The sequence below is a fragment of the Rattus rattus genome, chromosome 2, assembly GCF_011064425.1.
Source record: "Rattus rattus isolate New Zealand chromosome 2, Rrattus_CSIRO_v1, whole genome shotgun sequence".
In the NCBI taxonomy this organism is placed as follows: domain Eukaryota; kingdom Metazoa; phylum Chordata; class Mammalia; order Rodentia; family Muridae; genus Rattus; species Rattus rattus.
This window is the reverse complement of record NC_046155.1, coordinates 79,799,095-79,818,617: the sequence shown is the minus strand read 5'-3', so window position 1 is coordinate 79,818,617 and position 19,523 is coordinate 79,799,095. Positions and strand designations below refer to the sequence as shown.

The following is a 19,523-nucleotide window of genomic DNA, read 5'->3' as shown; positions in this document are numbered from 1 at the left end:
AAGAGGGTACTAATTGCACATAGTGAGCAGAAGCCAGGGACACTGAGAGATTCTCTGGAGTACAAAGTGTCTCCACGGCAGAGAACTACCTAACTCAAAAGGCCAAGCGTGGGGCGAGGAGCGTGCTCAGTTACAGGGCACCTGACGAGCACACACAGTCCTAGGTTCCATGCCAGCGGTGTAAAACATATAAATAAACGTTGGGAGTACTGAGGAAGACCCGGCCACATGCTCGAAGACCAAAGTCTTATCTCCCCTTTAGTTCCGTACTGAGCAATGCACCTGGCACACAGAGTCCCTCCCAACTGGGACAGCTACCATTCCCGGAAGTCCTCCGGGAAAGGTCAAAGGGCTGGGTCAGGCTTATAGGAACTAAACATGCATCCACACCAACATGCACCCCTTTGCTACTCCCTTCCCAATTCCACACGTATGGACTCTCTCACCCCAAAAGGAATACTGATAAAGGATGGTGCTCAGCACGGCATTACTATGTGGCCCACCCACAGGAATATCAGACTTCCAGCCACCTCATATCTAAAAGCCTGGAAGCTCTCCCCGATCGATCCTGGTTCCCAAACCAGAGGACGGTCAGGCTGCACATGAGCCACCAAGTCAGGAGGAGAGCCTTACCTTTGACTTTTCCTCATCAGCATCAAAGATGCTCTTCGGCCAGGGGGACGGTGGCGGCAGGATCTTATCCATCGGTAGTTTAGGGTCTTGCTTTATGATTCCTAAAATACGCAATTCATGAGCTAAGACGCTGACATCGAAGGAGTCCAGGATGAAATCTACCAATCTCTGATCCCTAACAACTCTATCAAGCAGCAAGTCAGGCATTAGCAAGGCTGAGGGCCACCGAGGATGGGCCTTGTCCATCATTAGCTCTGGCTCCATCGCCCATTTCCCCGGTGACTTCCTTTTAAACATGTATCATGGGAGAGGCATGTGCACACAGCGGCATACATGTGGCGATCAGGAGTCTGTGGGAGTCAGTTCTCTTTCTACAATGTGGGTTCCAGGGATTGAACTCAGGTCATCGGTCTTGGCAACGAACGGCCTAACCCACTGACCCAACTCACCAGCCCCCAACACTTTAATTTTGAGGAAAAACAACCCAACCAAACCACTACTGCTGTCCTCCTTAGAACAGGAAATGCTGTGAGGGGCAGGGGGAGGTAGCCAAGCTTGGCTGACGCCTACTTAAGGGAGGTTACCTATTGTCTCTGGGTAAACAAAACTATTTTATATATCTGCTGTCCTTTAATTCTTTTCATCTGTCACATTAATTTTGGTCGAAGGAATAGGGGCTGAGTCATACTTATAGCTCTGATGGAGATATGATATTTGAAACTGTTCAAAACATTGTAAGATCACAAAGGCATGCTATTGTTCCCTCCTTTAAAAGTTAATCCTGAGAAGGGAGGGATGGCTCAGTGGTTAGCACTGGTGCTCCTCTAGAAGACTGGGGTTCAATGCCCAGCACCCACACAACAGCTCACAACTGTCTGTGACTCCAGTTCCAGGAGATCCGTCATACCAGACATGCATGTGGTGTACATATACATGCATGTAGGCAAAATACCTACAAACATAAAATAAATAAATCTTTTTTTTAAAAGTGAATCTAAATAGATAACTGTCAATCACCAGGATAGGAAACTGCCTTTCAAAAAGGTGTAACTTCAAGAAACATGATACACATGAAGGCACGTTAAAGCATTGGGAAGAGGAACACAGTTCTTTTAATGAGCCGTCTACCCCAGAAGAACCACACAGTTCTTTTAACGAGCTATCTACCCCAGAAGAACCACCTTCCATGCAGATCCTCACTGCTATGTTTGCCTACTTTTCTGAGTTCTAACTTGGTTTTCGGTTTTATTTTTTGCATTTGTAATGTCTGTGCATGCTCACATGCATATGGGCATGTTTGCATGCATGTAGGCGGAAGCCTAAAGCTGATATCAGTTCACCCATCACTTCAAGTCTAGCTAGTTGGCTTGCCCAGGAAATCCTGTTACTCTGTCCTGAGTGTGGGGTTCACAGGTAGTCACCATGAGACTTCTATGTGAGCTCTGGGGATCTGAACTCCAGTCCTCAGCCACGCACAGCAAGTGCTTTATCTACCGAGCTATCTTCATATCTTGAGTTCTAACTTTAAAGGCCTTTGTGTGCCCTCTCAAAAGGCAAGGGAAACTTTAGGAATTGTGATCAATTATTTTCCACCTTATTCTGTTTTGGGGGTTTTTTGTTTTTTGTTTGCTTTTTAATGATTTACTTATTTTTATTTCATGTGTATTGGCATTCTGGCTGTATATACGTCTGTGTGAGGGTATTAGATCTCTTAGAACTGGAGTTACAGGCAGGTCCAAGTCAACTCATGGGTGCTGGGAACTGAACCAGAGTCCTCTGGAAGAGCAGCCTGTACTCTCAACCACCAAGCCATCTCTCTAGCCCTTTTGAAAATCTATAAGGCAGGCTGACCTTGAACTTGTGATCTTCCTGCCTCTATCTACTTCAGCAAATCCTTTGGTGTGCACCTACCATAACTGGCCCTTATTCTCTTATGAAGTCTGTAATTGAATTTGAGCTATGCTGACAGCCAGCAAGCCTTAGCAATTCTCTTTATCTCTCTCCTCCACAGGGCTGCACACGTGTCAAGCCCAGCATTTTACTGGGGATTCGAATTCACATCTTCATGCTTGCACACAAGCACTGTTACTCCCTAAGCCACCGATCAAACTTCAGGCATCATTGTAAGCCCCTCCCACCCCATCTCCACTGCTGTGGGGTGTGCCTGCGGCTTCCTTAGAACTTTCTGCCTTCCTTCTTTCCATGTTCCTCCTTCCCTGCAGCTGCTGGGATTCATAGCTTGCCCACAGCTCTGTTGTTTTTTTTTTTCTCTCTCCAAATCCAATAAAACTGTCTTCGTGTTTCCTTTTGAGTCTATTTTACCTAGAAGAGAAAGACCTAGCAAAAGGGACCCTGATTCCCCAGTAACAATTTCACTAAACATCAACAGCCTTCAAGAAACACACTTGAGATGTAGCTTGCTGGTAGAGAGCCTGCCTAGCTTATGCAAGTACCACCTAGAATAAAATACCTCTACAGATGGAAACAAACAAACGAACCCCCCAAAACAGCATGTACACAGGCTCTGATTAAGGTTTTATATCACCTCAGCACTTCCAGAACTACCACAAAAATCAGGCCAGAACCTGACTGTCCTAAGTCCTGTACTCTGTGGTGTAATGGAGCACCATGGCTCCCCAGGGCCCAGAGATGACTGCAAGACCTCTGACACCGCTCCCTGAATGCTGAGTGTATGCAGCAAGGGGAAAACATCAAATGCCAAACCCAGTTCCTTCTTGCAAAGAGCCTGGCATGAAACGAATCCAAGAACCAGGCAGCCCACACAAAGATAGATGGCTCTAACTCCTGTACTGACAATAATCCCAAACCACTGGACAACTTGCAATTTAATGACTCTTCTTAAAGCCACACATTGAAGACATGCCAACAACCACTTTAGCTAAAAACCTAAGGGAAGACTGGTGATTACAAGAAGCAATGGGAAGCAAACAGTAAACAGAGCTCTCTACCGGGTATCATCCCCGCACTGGGAAGCTGAGGCAGGAGAATCTTGAATTGAAGGCCAGCCTGAGCTATGCATGCACTATATTTTTACACTTACTTTTTAACTTATTTATTGGAAGGAGGGCACACAAGTGGAGAAAACAACTTGGAAGACTTGGTGTGAATGGTTTGTATATGCTTGGCCCGGGGAGTGGCAGTATCAGGAGGTGTGGCCTTGTTGGAGTAGATGTGGCACTGTGGGCGTGGGCTTTAAGACCTTAACCCTAGCGCTGGGAAGTCAGTATTCCGCCAGCAGCCTTCTCAGCTCTGCCTGCACCGTGCCTGCCTGGAGGCTGCCATGTTCCTGCCTTAATGATAATGGATTGAACCTCTGAACGTGTAAGCCAGCCCCAATTAAATGTTGTCCTTACAAGAGTTGCCTTGGTCTGTTCGCAGGAGTCAAGCACATTTACCTGCTCAGCCATCTTGCCACCTCCAGCCTGAGATAAAGGGGATCTTAGGTAACACAGCACTGGCCTCCTATGCATGAAGCCTGGGATTCAATCCCTAGCACTGCATTAAAAAAGTTCCAGCCTAGGCCATATGAGACCCTGTACCCCGAAACAACACAACATGATGAGGACAAGAACGCTATGGCCAAACCTTGCTTCTTCAGCATCTGATAAGCATCTCGGATCTTGATGTCTTCCGGAAACCAGACTGTCCAGCTAAAGAGGATTTCAATAACTCTTCCTTTAACCTTCTCCGTAGCCCAGGCCCCTAGGTACTAAAGTAAACAGAAGAATGAGAGAGCTGAGGGACTCAGGCTAGCTGGCCAACGCCCACCACACCTCCCACCCAAGAGATGCTACTGAAGTTCAGAGTGAGCTGTCCACAGTGGACTGGACCAGAGGGCAAGTTCTCTGGCACTAGATCTCAAAGCCTCCTCTGGATGCAATGTGATCCAGTCGGCACCACTAACACAAAAGCTCGTCATGGAGCAGAGCGGAGCACAGCGGCTCATTCTCAACCTTTGCACATGGTCTTAGGTGACTCCTGTGAAAGGGTTGTTTGGCCCCCAAAACGGTTGCAACCCACAAGTTGAAAGAACCACTGCTAAAGTCGCAGTAGCTAAGACACCAAGGCAGGAGAACTGCCCTAAGTTTGAAGTCAGCCTGGGTCAGAACTCAACTATAGGGTGCACACTAGGTGCCAGTGGCATGTGAGTGACATAGCTTAAGACAAATGTCAGGAATAAAGGTGCAGCAGACGAGGCAAGAGGCAGCCTGAAACTTAACGGTCACACCCGGCTGTCACTAAGAAACCTGGACCTCGGGGTTGGGGATTTAGCTCAGTGGTAGAGCACTTGTCTAGCAAGCGCAAGGCCCTGGGTTCGGTCCCCAGCTCCGAAAAAAAGAGAAAAAAAAAAAAAGAAAAGAAACCTGGACCTCACGTTACAGTCTCTCACCTCCTGTAGGCCACACTGCCCACCAGCAGATGAGGCCACTTTCAAGGAAAAACCAAGCTGCTAATGGGACAGGACAGGGGTCAGGTAAGAACCTGAGAGCTCTTTCAGACACTGGCAAGGAGACAGCTTTTGGACACAGGGCCCCTGCTCCCGACAGGTAGGTAGGTAGGTAGGTTCTGCCAACATGCAGGGTGATAAAGTTTGGGGCACAGGTGCAGCATAGTGGGCAGGCCAACTCCAGGTACTCACCTTTGGGGACAATACTTTGATCAGTTCATTCAGGAAGCGAAACTTGGCCACTTCATTGTGGAACTTCTCCCCGCAGTGGTTCATGCATATCTCCAACACCTGTAGGCAAGCAAGGTCCCCGTGAGGGAAAGCCAGTACTCTGGGCTTGCCTTGAAGCACAACAGGCTGGCCTAGAGGCTTACTGACCTCAGCTGCTGATGGGTAGGATCATAGCTAACTATCCCTCACGTCCCTTCTCAAGTCCCCTGGCCTTAGAAAGAAGGCCATGCTGGGCTGGGCTCCGGCTCAGCGGGTAGTCTTTGATAGCATGCTTGGAGCCCTACGTTCCAGCCCCAGCAGCATCCTAAGTGGGTGTACACAACTGTATTCCCATCACTTGGTAAGCAGACAGCAGGATGAGTTGTTGAAATTTATCCTTAGATACTTTACTGAGTTCAAAGCTAGCCTGGTCTGCATGAACTCCTTCCTATATGAAAAAACAAACAAAGATGGAGCTGGGGAGATAACACAGCAGTTAATACTGGCTGCCTTCCAGAGGACCTGAGTTCAGTTCTCAGCACCCACGCTGTACTACACAACCATCTGTAACTCTAGTTCTAGATCTGACACCCTTTTCTGGCCTCCCTAGGCATCGTACACACATGTGGAGTGCATACATACATGTGTGCAGAAAAAACACTGATATGTATAAAGTAAATATTAAAACAAAAACAATGTCCAGATGTGGTGGTGCACACCTTTATTCTCAGCAGACCCAGGTGGATCTGACAGTCTGGTCCAGAAGAAGCTCAGTGGGGTGTTTAGGTGACGCTGAGCAAGTGAAACAGCCCAAGTGTCTCCCCGTCCCCAGCAGCAGAAACCCAGTACACAGCACCTAAGAACTGCTTGTTCCACCACCCCTGGCATCCACAGGCAAACTGGGACTGCATTCCTGAGCCCAGACTAGTTTTCTCTTTTCTTTTTTCTTTCTTTCCCTTTTTTGGAGACGGGGTCTCTCTACTGTGCCACCCCAACTCAATATGTAGACCAGGATAATCTCAAACATAAAGATCTGCCAACCTCCCAAAAGCTGAGATTAGAGGCATAAACCACCATGCCCAGCCCACAGTGATTATTTTTTAACATATCAAATGAGTCTTTGTTTTTGAGCAGAGCCTCGTTTCAAAGCCCTGGCTGACCTAGAACTCTTTATCTAGTTCAGTCCAGTCTCAAACGTACAGCTGTCCCTTTGTCTCTGCCTCTAGAATGCTGGAATTACACAGGCCTGTACCACCGCAATTTCCCCCCAGGTAGATCTCTAACTAGGATCCTCCTGCCTTAACCTCCCAAGTGCTGGAATTTCACAGCCAGCCCCCAACCTTCTTTTAAAGATAGTAAGCAGCCTTATTTTTCAATTCTACAAATAGGAAACAATACATTAAAAGAGGGGAGGGAGTGTTAGAGTGGTGGCTCAGTGGTTGAGAAGACCTGCTCCTCTTGCTGAGGACCCAGGTTCAAGTCCCAGCACCAACATGGTGGTTTACAACTTCAGGACCAGGGGAACCTGCATCTTCTTGGGCCTCTATGGGCACCAGGCCCGCATCCTGTGCACATATTTACACGCAGGCAAAACGCTCATACACATAAAAGTAAACCTTTTTTAAAAAAAAAAAGTATCTGCCAATATATACATAGTGAAAGAATTCATATTAAAATCTAGACTTCTGAGTTCTTTGGGGAATGGGAAAGTTCCAAAAACACTGGTCCAAACTCAGGCTTAGCAACCACGAACAAAGCTTGCACAGCCGCTGCCCGGTACACACGGTGCACAATTGCTCCACCAGCCACATCTGTTAGTGATCCCAGTTAGGGAAGCAATTGGAAGTGGATTCCTCCTCTCCTTCTCCTGAAGCCGCTCAGTGCTGTCTCAGTAAGTATCTGGGAATTCCCCGAGCCTGCTGTCAGTGCCTTGAAAGGAGAACCTGTCTGGTGACCTCAGTGTTCTTTCTGGAGTTGAATATGTGGGCTGAGTGGCCAGCCAAACTCACCGTCAGGGCGTAAAGAGCTTCCCTCTCCTGTGGAGACTGGATCTTGTGGGCCAGTAGCCAGGGCGCATGTGTTGGGCTGAAGGAAAACCAGAACAGACCTGGATTCTGGGTAGGGTGAACATTCTAGGCAGTCTAGTAGCACACGCTCATCCCACGCTTACCCTCTTTCAGAAAGGTGTCCCAAAGCAGAGGACGGCACACCTGGCAGAGCGCAGGCACAAACCCATGAGACACTGAGGTCCTCCCACCCTACTCTGCCTATAACACTTGGGGCCAGCTTCTGCCCCAGCCACTCTGAGGACTCACAGCCAGCCAGTCAGAGCTCAGAGCAGCACAGACCCCATCCATCCCGTGACAACTCAGGGAACATTAGAGCAGGAAGAGTGAAAGCTTGACAAACATCTGACTGTGTGGCACCATGTAGGTCAACACTGGGTGAATGACTAGTTCTCATTTCCTTTACAAGGGCTTTGGAAATGCATTCAACGAAACCTTGCTCTAACTGGAGACATGATTCAGTGGTAGAGCACACACTTAACATGCATAAGGCCCTGAGTACAATGCCCATCACTGCAACAATAAAACGAAATAAAATAAAAGCCCTGCCCTTCTTTCTCCTACATAAAATAGTATATTTAGAGCATAATGAATAAGGGGCTAGGAGACGGATCAGCAGTTGAGAGCACTTGGTGTGAACGCAGAGGACCTCGGTTCAGTTCCTACATGGCAGCTCACCACCATCCTCAGGACTCTAGCTCAGGGATCTGACCTCTTCTAGTCTTTGTAGGCATCAGGCATGCATGCGGTGCATTTACACACGTGCAGACAAAATGCACATGCATTTAAATAAATCTTTTTAAACTTTTTAAATCATAGCTAATAGTTTGTCACTGGGAAACCTAGCTCCATTTGTGTTTTATAACTTAAAACATATAACAATCAGAAAAAAAAAATCTTAGTTTAAAAAAAAAAGTCAGGGGGCTGGAGAGTTGGCTCAGTGATTAAGAGCACCGACTGCTCTTCTAGAGGTCCTGGGTTCAATTCCCAGCAACCACATGATGGCTCACAACCATCTGTAATGGGATCTGATGCCCTCTTCTGGTGTGTGTCTGAGACAGTGACTGTGTATTCGAATACATAAAATAAACATTTCTTTAAAAAAAAAAGTCTGTCTTGGCATAGCATGCCTTTAATCCCAACATTCAGGAGGCAGAGGCAGGAAAATCTCTGTGAGTTCAAGGCCAGGGCTATGTAGAAAGACACTGTCTCAATAAACAAACAAACAAATAAAATTTTATATATATTTATATTTATATATTTTATTTTATATATATAAAATAATTATATAATTATATATATATATATATAAACAAACTACCACAGAGTGAAATGAGTCCCAGCTACAGTCAGTCCCTGGAGACAAGGGTCGGGGTTCTGTCCCCTGCTCTCAAAGTCAAGTGTGTCTTTAAAGGAGCTTACCCACTGGGGTCGGTGTTCACCTGCTCACAGAACTTCTGGATGGCTGACCAATCCTGCTCTGCCATACTTGGGTCTGTGGCTTTGTCTGTCAAGGAATCAACAATAAAGTTAAAGAAAACATAACCAAAGAAATGCTGTGACGTCACAACACTAGAGGTCAGAGGGGTGGGCAGACAGCTGAAAGGGGCAGGGACGATGCCTGTGTTGTTTACCACAGTCAAGTACCACATGCCAGAAATGTTATGCCTTTACTGTAGATAACGCTCGGTGCGTAAATGAGGAAATTAACTGGCAGGCGTACGGCCATTTCTCGAGCCAAAGTTGGTCCGTGTGCCTTCTTGCCAGTGTCAGAAGCACCTACCCTGGCTTTGCCACGTGGTTGGCTTGAGTAGCAGCCGCCCTCCACAGCAGCAAGACAACAGCCTGCTGCAGGAAGTCTCTGGTTTTGGGTCCAGCATTTCCAATAAAATTCTTGGCTCTGGCTTGTCCACCCTTGTCCTGGCCACAAAGATCTATTCTCAGGGGTGAAATACGATATTATTATTCCTCTCCCCTAAAATTTTTTCCTCCTCTCAAAGGCCTACCCACTCTTCAAACCTCAGGTGGCCAGTGAGACAGCTCAGTGGGTAAAGGTGCTTGCCATCGAGCTCGATGACTTGAGCTGAGCATAATGGTGGAGGGAAAGAATTGACTCCAAAAACTTCTGCTCTGAGTTTCCCTGTGCACGGTATTTGAGGCAAACATACTACCACCACCACGCCCCATGCACACACCACTTAAAATATAATTTAAAATTTTTTTAAAAATCTTTAAAGACTTATCAGAATTTCTACCGCAGAAAATTCCTCCCCATCCCACTCCAGTACCAAGTCTCCCCCGCTTGATTGCAAGGGGCACCATCCTCAACCTAAAGTCAACTTAGTGCTTCCTACTGTGGTCACATTCCTGTCACGTGATGCTCATGTGAGACTCAAAGGGCATATCTATCTATGGACTTCATCCTAAATACAATGAGAATGGAACTTTTGTCAGCTCCCTCACAGCATACACACACACAGGACCCTGCCTGGCAGGACCCTATCTGCCAATCACACCCACCCTCTCCAAGACTTGAGAGCTGGTGTGGAGCTCAGGTGTACAGCACTTGCCTAGGATAAAAGCCCTGGTTCCCACCCTGGTACCACAAAAGTAAAATTAAAAGAAAAAAGATTTCCTTCTTCATCTTTTTCTCTCCCACCAACACAAAATAGACGATAGCTTACTCCTGGAAACTTTCTCTCTTGCTTTTCTGACAGGGACTCACTATTTTGCCTAGGCTGGATCCCAACTCCCAGGCTTCAACTTCAACAGCAGGAGCCATTTTAGCCCCATTCCCCTCCAACTGCCATGGTGGTGATCTCTAAGTCTTCCCTAAATAATCACAGCCATCAATTAATGTCCTCGAACTCTCTGAATTCAATCCAATTATAAAATAAAGGAATATAGTATTCTCCTCGTGGGACTGTCATACGACTTAGGGAGGATGTGTCTAAAGTGCCAGCACACAGTAAGCAATCAATAATTATTTAATTCTCAATACTCTCCACTTTTTCCCATAAAAACCATGTGCACCCTTATTGTGCCTAAAGTGATTAAAACCCTTGAAGACAGACGCCACATCGTTCCTATAGTGCTTAGCAATAGTGCTTAGCAGAGGTTATGACACTCCCGGACTAACCATTAAGTGACTTCCCACTAAGACTGGCCCAATTAACTTTATTTACACTCCAAGATCTGTAAGTTGATGGCTGGTGAGATGGCTGAGCTGGTAAAGGCACCTGCCACCAAGCCTGACAACCTGAGTTTGGTCCCCAGGGCCCACATGGTGGAGGAAGAACTGAGTCCAACACATGCACACTCATACATACACAAAAGAAGTAAAATTGAATAGGTGCTGGAGAGACGGCTCGGTGTGTAGGAGTGTATACTACTCTTGCAGAGGACCTGAGTTCAGTTCCCAGCACTCATACTGGGTGGCTCAAAAGTACCTGAAACTCCAGCTTCAGGAGATCCAATGCCATCTTCTGGCTTTCTGAGGTACCTATAGTGGCTTGCCCACAGAGGCTAAAATAAATAAATAAAAATAAAGTGTAATAACTTTTTAAATTGTAAGTCTGGTGGGGGGAGGGGGCGCTGAAGGGATGGCTTGGTGGTTAATAGCCTGTGGTAAATTCAGAGGACCCTGAGTTCAGTTCCCAACACCCATGTTAGGCCACTCATCGCTACCCCTAATTCCAGATCCCAGGGATCTTGGTACCCTCTTTTGGTTTCCACAAGCACCAATATAACCTTGTCAAACTCACATACCCGAAATTTAAAAAGAAAAATAAATCTTAAAAGAATAAACCAAGTTGCCTAGCTGTTCTAAGCCGGGGCCATCGGTAGCTATTTCAATAAACTAACACGGTGATTCTCCACTCAGTGCCTGAATCACCTAAGAGTGATTCACCATTTAAGTCTCAGCTTCAGAACACGAGGTCAAGGTGGGCACCTCAGAGGAATTTAGACCTGGAAGGAAAGAAAGGACTGGCAGAGCCCAGTGTGAAGAATCCAGTCTTCTCCTTCCTCCCTGTCTGTGGGGTACCTGGGGAGGAAGGGGGTCCACTGTGGCAGAGAAAGTTAGAAAGCTCCCAAACCCTTAACAAGGGAGCAGCAAAGACTCCACAAGACCTAAGAGGGTTGTCTTTATCTGCTAGATTTTGGGTGAGCATTCATTCAAGGGTTGCTATGGCCCCTAAGTAATGGCTGTCACCTCTATTGTTTCTCTAGCTGCTAGCTAAGCAGGACACCATGCCAAAGTCCTCAGAAGGACCAACAGCAATGTTATCATTTTACCCTTCACAGCTGAGGAGACTCTGTTCCAGGCACAGAGCAAGAAAACTGTACAAACTAAAGTTAGGGACCAGGTCAGCCTAGCCCCAAGTCCTGGTGGGAAGGTTTGGATCCTTGACATAGGCAGGGCAGGGTTTCAGGAGAAGTTTGACTCCCCCAAAGCAGGAATGAGGTAATTCTCACCTTTACCTACCCAGGCACCAGATGTCTCTGCACAGATAAGCACTTAGAGACAGAGTGAATCACCTGATGTGCAGGGCTGGCCTGGCTGGCCAGAGGGTGGCAATTTCAGTTCTGATATACCCTGGCCTCTGAACACATAATCCCTGACTGTCTAAGCTATTTTGGAGGTCTCAGGCAGCCACAGAGAAAATGGCCCCAGGAGACCCGACAACTGGGTCTGACTTGTGAGAACAGCTGCTGAGGCAAATCTGATTTAGATAGGAGCTGGGGGGTGGGGGGAAGCATAGGGAACAGCCAGTAAGACCCTCAAAGGACCTTTTTATCACTTTGTGACTGTCACAGTCCCTAGGGCAGTGAGAATGGACATTCAGGACCCTTCCTGAGGCTAACCCTAGAAGGGACAAGGAGAATCCAAGAAATAATAACGTTGTCGCATATTTGCTTAAAAAAGGTGTTCCTAAGATTTACTGCAAACCATTCCTGTTCTGCTCGAGTCACAGGTATTAAGACAGCAGCAGAAGAGTCTGGCTGTGGGTGAAATGACTCCTAGAGTGACCAGTTGAGAAGCCAAATTATCTCAGCTGGATGACAACCAATTGTCATGGTCATCATGACAGTGCTTGGTCACTAGAGTGGGTGTGTGATTTCGAGAGGAGCCTGGAGGTTGGACCAACTTCCCCCTCAAGGAGCCCAATTCACTTCTCCAGCAGTGCTGACTTCACAAGAATCTTTCCCTGGGGCAAAACCGAGGGTTCTACAGTCAGTCAGTTATTCAATTATCCAATACAGCACACTGGGGAAACCTGTCGGGGCCTGTCTGAAGGCTGTAAGCTGGCCTGCAGGCTAGGAGAGCAGCTCAGCTCTAGATTTTGAAATCTAGGCAGGCTGCAATCCAGAGCTCCAGGGGCAGGAAGGAAGACAGACTACCACCTGGGAGCAAGAATGAGGAGAGCCACTTAACGCTTCATTTTTCACTAGACCAGAGTTCGAATCCAGAGTCAGAGACCAAGGTGACCACATGCCCTGAAAAACAGCACAATACTGGTAATATTTGAGGATCCTGCCCTGCCTCTACAAGGAGCCAACTAACTAGATTACACTACACTCATATTAGCGCCCAAAGTTCCTCATTAGCAATCTGGAGGGCAATGCTATATGTGGTCACATGGAACAATGATAAACACACTAGCTGGCATGGTGTTAATTTGAATCCCAGTTCTCAGGAGGCTGAGGCAGGAGGATTGTCACGAGTTCAAGACCACATTGAGTTAAATACGTGGCCAACCCAGGCTGCATAGCAAGACCATGCAAAAACCAAAAAAACAGCAAACAAACAAACACTGGGCAGGAGCCATGGTTGGGTATATAAAGGCTCTTACCACCAGTTCCCCAGGACCTACATGGCAGAAGGACCTGTGTATACGCAAATAATAAATAAATAAATAAATAAATAAATAAATAAATAAATAAATAAATAAATAAAAGAATATTTTTCTTGACACAAGGTTTCTCTGTGTAGCCCTGGCTGTCCTGGAACTCACTCTGTAGACCAGGCTAGCCTCAAACTCAGAGATCTGCCTGCCTCTGCCTCGTTGAGTGCTGGGATGAAAGGCATGTGCCACACCCAGCTTTCTGGGGGTGCATAGCAGCTGTCCTTTGTATGTTTCGGTGACAGCTTCCTCACGCTTCTTTGGGGAACTATCCCTTCTCAAACCGAAGTCCAAAGTTCAGCTAGGTTTCATCACTGCCCTCTTCTACCCCACTCCTCTGGTCATCTTCCTGTGTCATTCACTAGGTCATCCAGACCCAAGATCATAATCAAAGCCATTGTATCCACAAACAGAACAGTAACTTTTGGAAATCACGGCGAAATTAGACATTTCTGTGATGAATGCAGCAAGGAGCACAGACCTGAGCAAATCCAAGAAACAAAACCTCAATGGCAGTACGGAACAGTAAGGAGTTAGGCCCATACCTACGCTGAGCTTTTCTTTCTTTCCAAAGTTCAGTTTATTGAGCACTTACTATACACTATAATAAGGCCCTATTTTAAGAATTTTATAAAATTGCGTAGCTCGGTGTGGTGGCACAGGCCTTTAATCATCAACTTGGGAAGCAAGAGGCAGGCTGATCTCTGAGTTCGAAGCCAGCCTGGTCTACAGAGGGAGTTCCAGAACAGCAAGGGCTGCACAGAGAAACCCTGCCTAACAAACAACAACAACAAAAACAAAACAAACCACTTTTATAAATATGTATTAACATTTTTATCCTGCCGACAACTCTAAGGAGAAGGTAGAGGTTAACATCTGTCAATGGCTTTCTTTCCATCCCGCTTAGACCCACGCTACATCCTCCTCAATGACACACCTACCTGAGCATGCCACAAACTCCTCCAAGTCTTGTCCCTACATGTGCACATGCACACATGCACCCACACACGCACGCACGCACGCACGCACGCACACAGCATGCCTGTGTAGATATTTGTGGAAGGTCTCGCTTCGAACCTGAAGCTCTCTGGTTTGCCTAGCCTGGCTAGCTGGAGCAAGCCCCTGAGATCTGCCTGTCTCAGCCCTCAGCCCTCTGTAACTTACAGATGTGCATAGTTAGTCATGCCTGCCTTTTTATGTGATTGCTTCGGATCTAAATCCAGGCAGTCACGCCTGTGCAATCAGCACTTGCCAAGTCCCCAGCCCCTGTGATGCACATTTCTGAAGAGCAATCAACAATCCCAACATCCCAACCAAGAGGGGGCATGGGGATGGACAAGCAGAGGAGGCTTCTGATCCAGCCCTCCCCCGTCCTGAGAAGTTGGACGTATCCGGAGGCACCTTGAGCTGTCAGGACTGACAAGGTCAGGTGTATAACCGGCATCTAATGGGTGGAGGCTAAGATGAACTTAAATGTCCAGTGATGGATAGCGTAGCCTACCATAGCACAGCCTACCACATTCAGGCCTAAGATGTCAGTTACAGAGGCTGAAACTCCGTTCTCCGACACTATGCAGGCCAGCTGTGCACCTGGGTGCCATGTTTTGATTTTCTTCCAGCACTCATGAACTTCCTCACCTTCCTCAAGCCCACTGCAGTGAGAAGGGCCTACTAGTTTGCATGTGCAACCACCTTTATCTCCTTCCCCAGACAAGCACCTGGTCAGGCGGCTCTTCCCCTCTGCAGGCCACACCCTGACCCGACACTTCCCATTTAGACACCCACGGGCTCTAACACCTGAAAGCCCCTGTGCAGTGGCTAAACACGGGCCTTAGAATCCAAGAAGGAGAGTTCCCCATAGGAACCACACAGAGGTTCCTGTGCCCTCTCCATTATTCTCAAATTCCCACTGGATGACCATCTCCTGCTCCTCACAGCTGAGCACAGGAAAAAGACGGATCATTTTCACTCCTTCCCTATACAGATCATCCCGCTGTGCTTCAACACCTCTTTGAAAGTAGTTGCCACCTTTGAAAAATTCCTGGAATGTGACAATCAAGGATTAACTCCAGGGCAGTGGTGGCAGCACAGGCTTTTACTCCCAGCACTAGGGAGGCAGAGGCAGGCAGATCTCTATGAGTTCAAGGAGGTCAGCCTGGTCCAGGACAGCCAGGGCTACACTGAGAAACCCAAGTCCTTGCATAGCCTGGGTTGCAGGCAGGCTTTCTTAAATATCCACTAGCAGCTGCTGGCTCTTACCGAACTCAGCATACACTTCCCATCCCCCGCCCCCCAACTCCAATCCAAGCTCGATGTTCTCCACCAGTTCACAAGCCTTCTGTTTCCACCATTTTCCTCAAAGCTCTCTCAATAACCTTTTCCCAGATTCAAAGTGCCCCCCAACCCCCCGTCTCCATTTTGAAAGCAACTGTTAGCCACACCCCTCTCTGTGGCTCTTCCCAGAACAGCTTTCCCCATCTGCTTCTGAACCTTCAGGCTACTGGTGACACCTGCCTGGGACATACCTTCTTGTCCCAGCTCCAAAGCTCTGCTCTACACACCCACAGCAGCCTGGCTCTCAAGACCACCTACCCCTACCCTCCTGGAGCCCACTGAATGCCCACAGAGCCTCTTCCTAACTGCAAGAACTACAAACTTCGAACTTCGTGACACAATCGGTCCTCCACAACGGTGGGGCCTCCCTGACACTGCGGATCCTCCGGAGTCCGTCTGTGCACCCTGAAGGAAGGGTGTGTGGGTGATGCTATTCCTTTCCGGGTTTGGTTCATTGTCTTCTTGTTGTTATCTGCTTTTTGTCTGTTTGGGTGGTTTGGTTTTGTTTTTTCTAGACAGGGTCTCACTATGCAGCTCTAGCTGTCCTGGAATTCACTATGTAGGCCAAGCTGGCCTTGAACTCACAGAGATCCACTGGCTTCTCCCTCACAAGTGTGAACTAGTGTGCCCTGCTACAGCCCAGCGCCAAGTCTTTTTTTAATCAAAGCAATGCACACGGCACGTGTGCTTACATTAAACTCTGCTGATGGGCTCGGCTAATCCTTTCTACTCCTGATCCCCACTGCCTTCATTCCTACTGTACCACCCTCACCCCACCCCACCCCTCCCCAGCTATCTAAAGACCTTGTATCTACTCCAAGTCTGAAGTCTCACCCTCAACCAGCTCACCATGTAGACTGCATGTGGTACTTTCTTTCAATGAAGGCTAAGCTGTCTCCAACAGCTTCTCCTACACGTTGAAATAGAAAGCTATGGGCCAGCAATGACTCAAAAGATAAAGGTGCCTGTGACCAAGCCTTGTAGCCTGAGTTCAAGCCCTGGAACCCACAGAAGAGCCTAAGGAGAGAAACAAGACCCTGACCCCCTTCCCCAGTTGTTCTCTGATCTCCACCAGCCAGGAGCAGCACACCCCACCCCAAATACACAAAATGTAATAAATAAAAAAGTTAAATAGTACAACCCCTTCTGCGGTGCCCATGCTCTTCTTACTTCCATTAGTAAATTAGCCTGGGGTCTCTTTTCTGGGTTCTCTGCTCTTTAAGCTTAGCACTCCCGGCCAATGGGCCTACTCGCTCCCAGAATGTTCTACATTCTCATCCTGAGTTTTTGCAGTTTCCTGTTTGGAATATGGCCTCCTCCATTGTCCACACAAACACTGTATATCAGCTATGACAAGCCCCAGGTAAACAAAACAGCCCCTAGCATGTTCAACAAGCGCCCCTCCTCCAGCTTCTGTTAATGAGGTGCAGTTCTGGTAGCCAGTAGCCAATGAACATGTCTTTGTGAGCAATGTCCCAGTGTTACCATCTCAGTGCACCCAGCACGCAGTGGAGCCCACACAAGGGGTGGATTCTTTATCCTCTCTGAACCTCAATTCCTCAGATAAAGCGAGAGCCTTTAGAACCGCACCCCCAGGGACCACCCTTAAGCTAGGAAAAAGGAACAATTAAGTCTGGCCAGAGTAAACACGCACTGAGGCACAAAGGCTGGTTTTGCCCTTAAAGGTAGCAGCCACATGAGCTCTTAAGACTCAATGATCTGCAAATAAGCTGCACAACCCGCACGGGTCTCGATTTAGTAAACGCAGGTACTCTCTTGGTCTGCGATCAGACTAACAATGGCTGAAACGCTTTCTGGACAGTGCTTAACACAAGAGATCGCTAAGCATTCGCGCTCCAGCTGTTTAGTGGTGTCGCTGGGCCACTGAGCCGTAGGGTGGTCTGAGGTCCCCAGAATCCCCGGGACCAGCCTAGAGGCCCCCTCCCGCCGCGGAGGACAACCCGGGCGGCGGGAAGCAGGATCACGTGTGGCGCGATGCTACTCACTGAGCCACAGCTCCAGTGCCGCCGCTGAGCCAGGGGCGCCCTCCGCCGACTCGGTCCCTGCCGGGGATCCGGTCCCCGCCGCCACAGCCGTCGCTGCCATCTGCCCTGCCCAGCGCTGCGGCCGCAGTCACCCCTGCTCAAAAGCTGCAGCCACCGACGCCGCCTAGCTCTCCAGCTGCCGACGCGGCAGACACAGAGAGGCACGTGACGGGGCGGGGCCTGCTGGGCACGCCCATTCCTGGGTCCCGCCCCGCCCCCATGCACCTCCTCCCAGTCGCCTCCAACTCTTGAGGTCTTTTTTTGTGCAAGACCACTTGAAAGGTCAAAAACCAAGCTAACAAGGTATTGTCCCCTCTTCTTCTGAAGCAGGGTTCCCAGATAAGATACTGGACGCCTGGCTAAATCTGAATTTCAGATAAAGAATCATCCTTTCAGCGTTTTTATTTATTAGGGTCCTCCCATTGTATCTTCCATTCTGATTTCTTCCACACTTATTTGTTATGACATATTACACCATAATTCATAAAACGCGTATTTTATTAAAGGATACTTTTCTCAAAAAACAGGTCACGATTCTCATACCCTAAGAAGTGAGGACATTAAATTTGTATAAACATACTTTTTTCTGACTGTTTTGAGTTAAGATCTCAGGTAACCAGCTGGCTTTGATTACTGCATAACTGAGAAGGACCCAGAACTCTTGGTCACCCTGTACTGTGGTACAAACTTGACTGCAAGCATGTGATACCACTACAGCTTTGCTATGGTTTCTGGTTTTGCTCTTGAGAAAGGGTCTCTTACACTCATTAGTCCAAGACAGTTTTGAATGATGTAAGCTAAGCTATTCTAAAAACCTATAGTAAAATCCTTTTGCCTCAACCTCCCAAAAGCTGGAACTACAGGTGTGAGGTACCATCCCTGTCTAACATGAAATATTTTATTTAACTCTCAAACTTAAATGAAGGAATCAAGAAGATGGTGTATTAATATGTCCACAAGAAAAGCCAAAGGGAAAATCTACATAAAATAAAGGACTGTTGAAACAAACATGCAAATGGGCATAAAACTGGTTCCAGCCAGTGGAGAAAGAGGTCTGTCCAGTGGACAGGGTTAATACGCATGTCTAGAGGCCAGAATAATTTTGCCACTGCTGTCAATGATCTACTACTAACCGGTCTGCTAAGGCCGAAGGAGGCCTCAGCTTGGATGGCGGTCAAGACAATGCACAAGGTTCCTCTGAAGCACCAATTCTCCCCTACTGCCCCTGTCATTCTCCACCCTCAATGCCACACCCCCAATACACACACACACACACACACGCACACACACACACACTTGGAAGGACTTTAATTTGCATAGATCTGGGTCACCAGCACATCGAATAGTGCTTGGCATACCAATGCCAATAAGTATCTGTTGAATGGACACATAAATAGTGGGAACAGCAAGAGGTAACTCGAGGCTGTTAGGCATACACAATCCCAAATACACATTTATTTTTAAGTTTTTATTTTTATGTGTATGGCAGATGTGTGTGTGTGTGTGTGTGTGTGTGTGTGTGTGTGTGTGCACCACATGTGAGCCTGGTGCCCGAAGAGGCCAGAGAGTGTGTCAGATTCCCTGTAATTGGAATTTTAGACAGTTGTGAGCTGCCATATGGGTGCTAGGAATTGAACCAGGGTCCTTCGGAGGAGCAGTGCACACTCTGAGCCGTCTCCATGGCCCTATTTTTATTTTTTTTTTTTTTTTCGGAGCTGGGGACCGAACCCAGGGCCTAGCAAGCGCTCTACCACTGAGCTAAATCCCCAACCCCTATTTTTAATTTTTTAAACATTATGTGTGTGGGTGTGTCTACGTGTGATACGCATGTGTTGGTACAGGCACACACAACGCCACAGTG

The 19,523-nt window shown here is 47.6% G+C and overlaps 1 protein-coding gene across 1 annotated transcript in view; it reads right to left on the bottom strand.

Annotated features, from left to right (window-relative positions):
* Gga2 (golgi associated, gamma adaptin ear containing, ARF binding protein 2) overlaps positions 1-17,744 on the bottom strand; it is a 33,470-nt gene extending 15,726 nt beyond the window's left edge. Inside the window, exons 1-6 of the mRNA XM_032892742.1 lie at positions 17,624-17,744; positions 8,800-8,884; positions 7,321-7,396; positions 5,294-5,392; positions 4,240-4,363; positions 634-734 (exon numbers count right to left, since the gene is read on the bottom strand). Of these exons, the coding sequence (XP_032748633.1) occupies positions 634-734; positions 4,240-4,363; positions 5,294-5,392; positions 7,321-7,396; positions 8,800-8,884; positions 17,624-17,723 (585 nt within the window). The 5' untranslated portion in view covers positions 17,724-17,744. The remainder of the gene's footprint in view (positions 1-633; positions 735-4,239; positions 4,364-5,293; positions 5,393-7,320; positions 7,397-8,799; positions 8,885-17,623) is intronic.
* Positions 17,745-19,523: the final 1,779 nt, after the last annotated feature.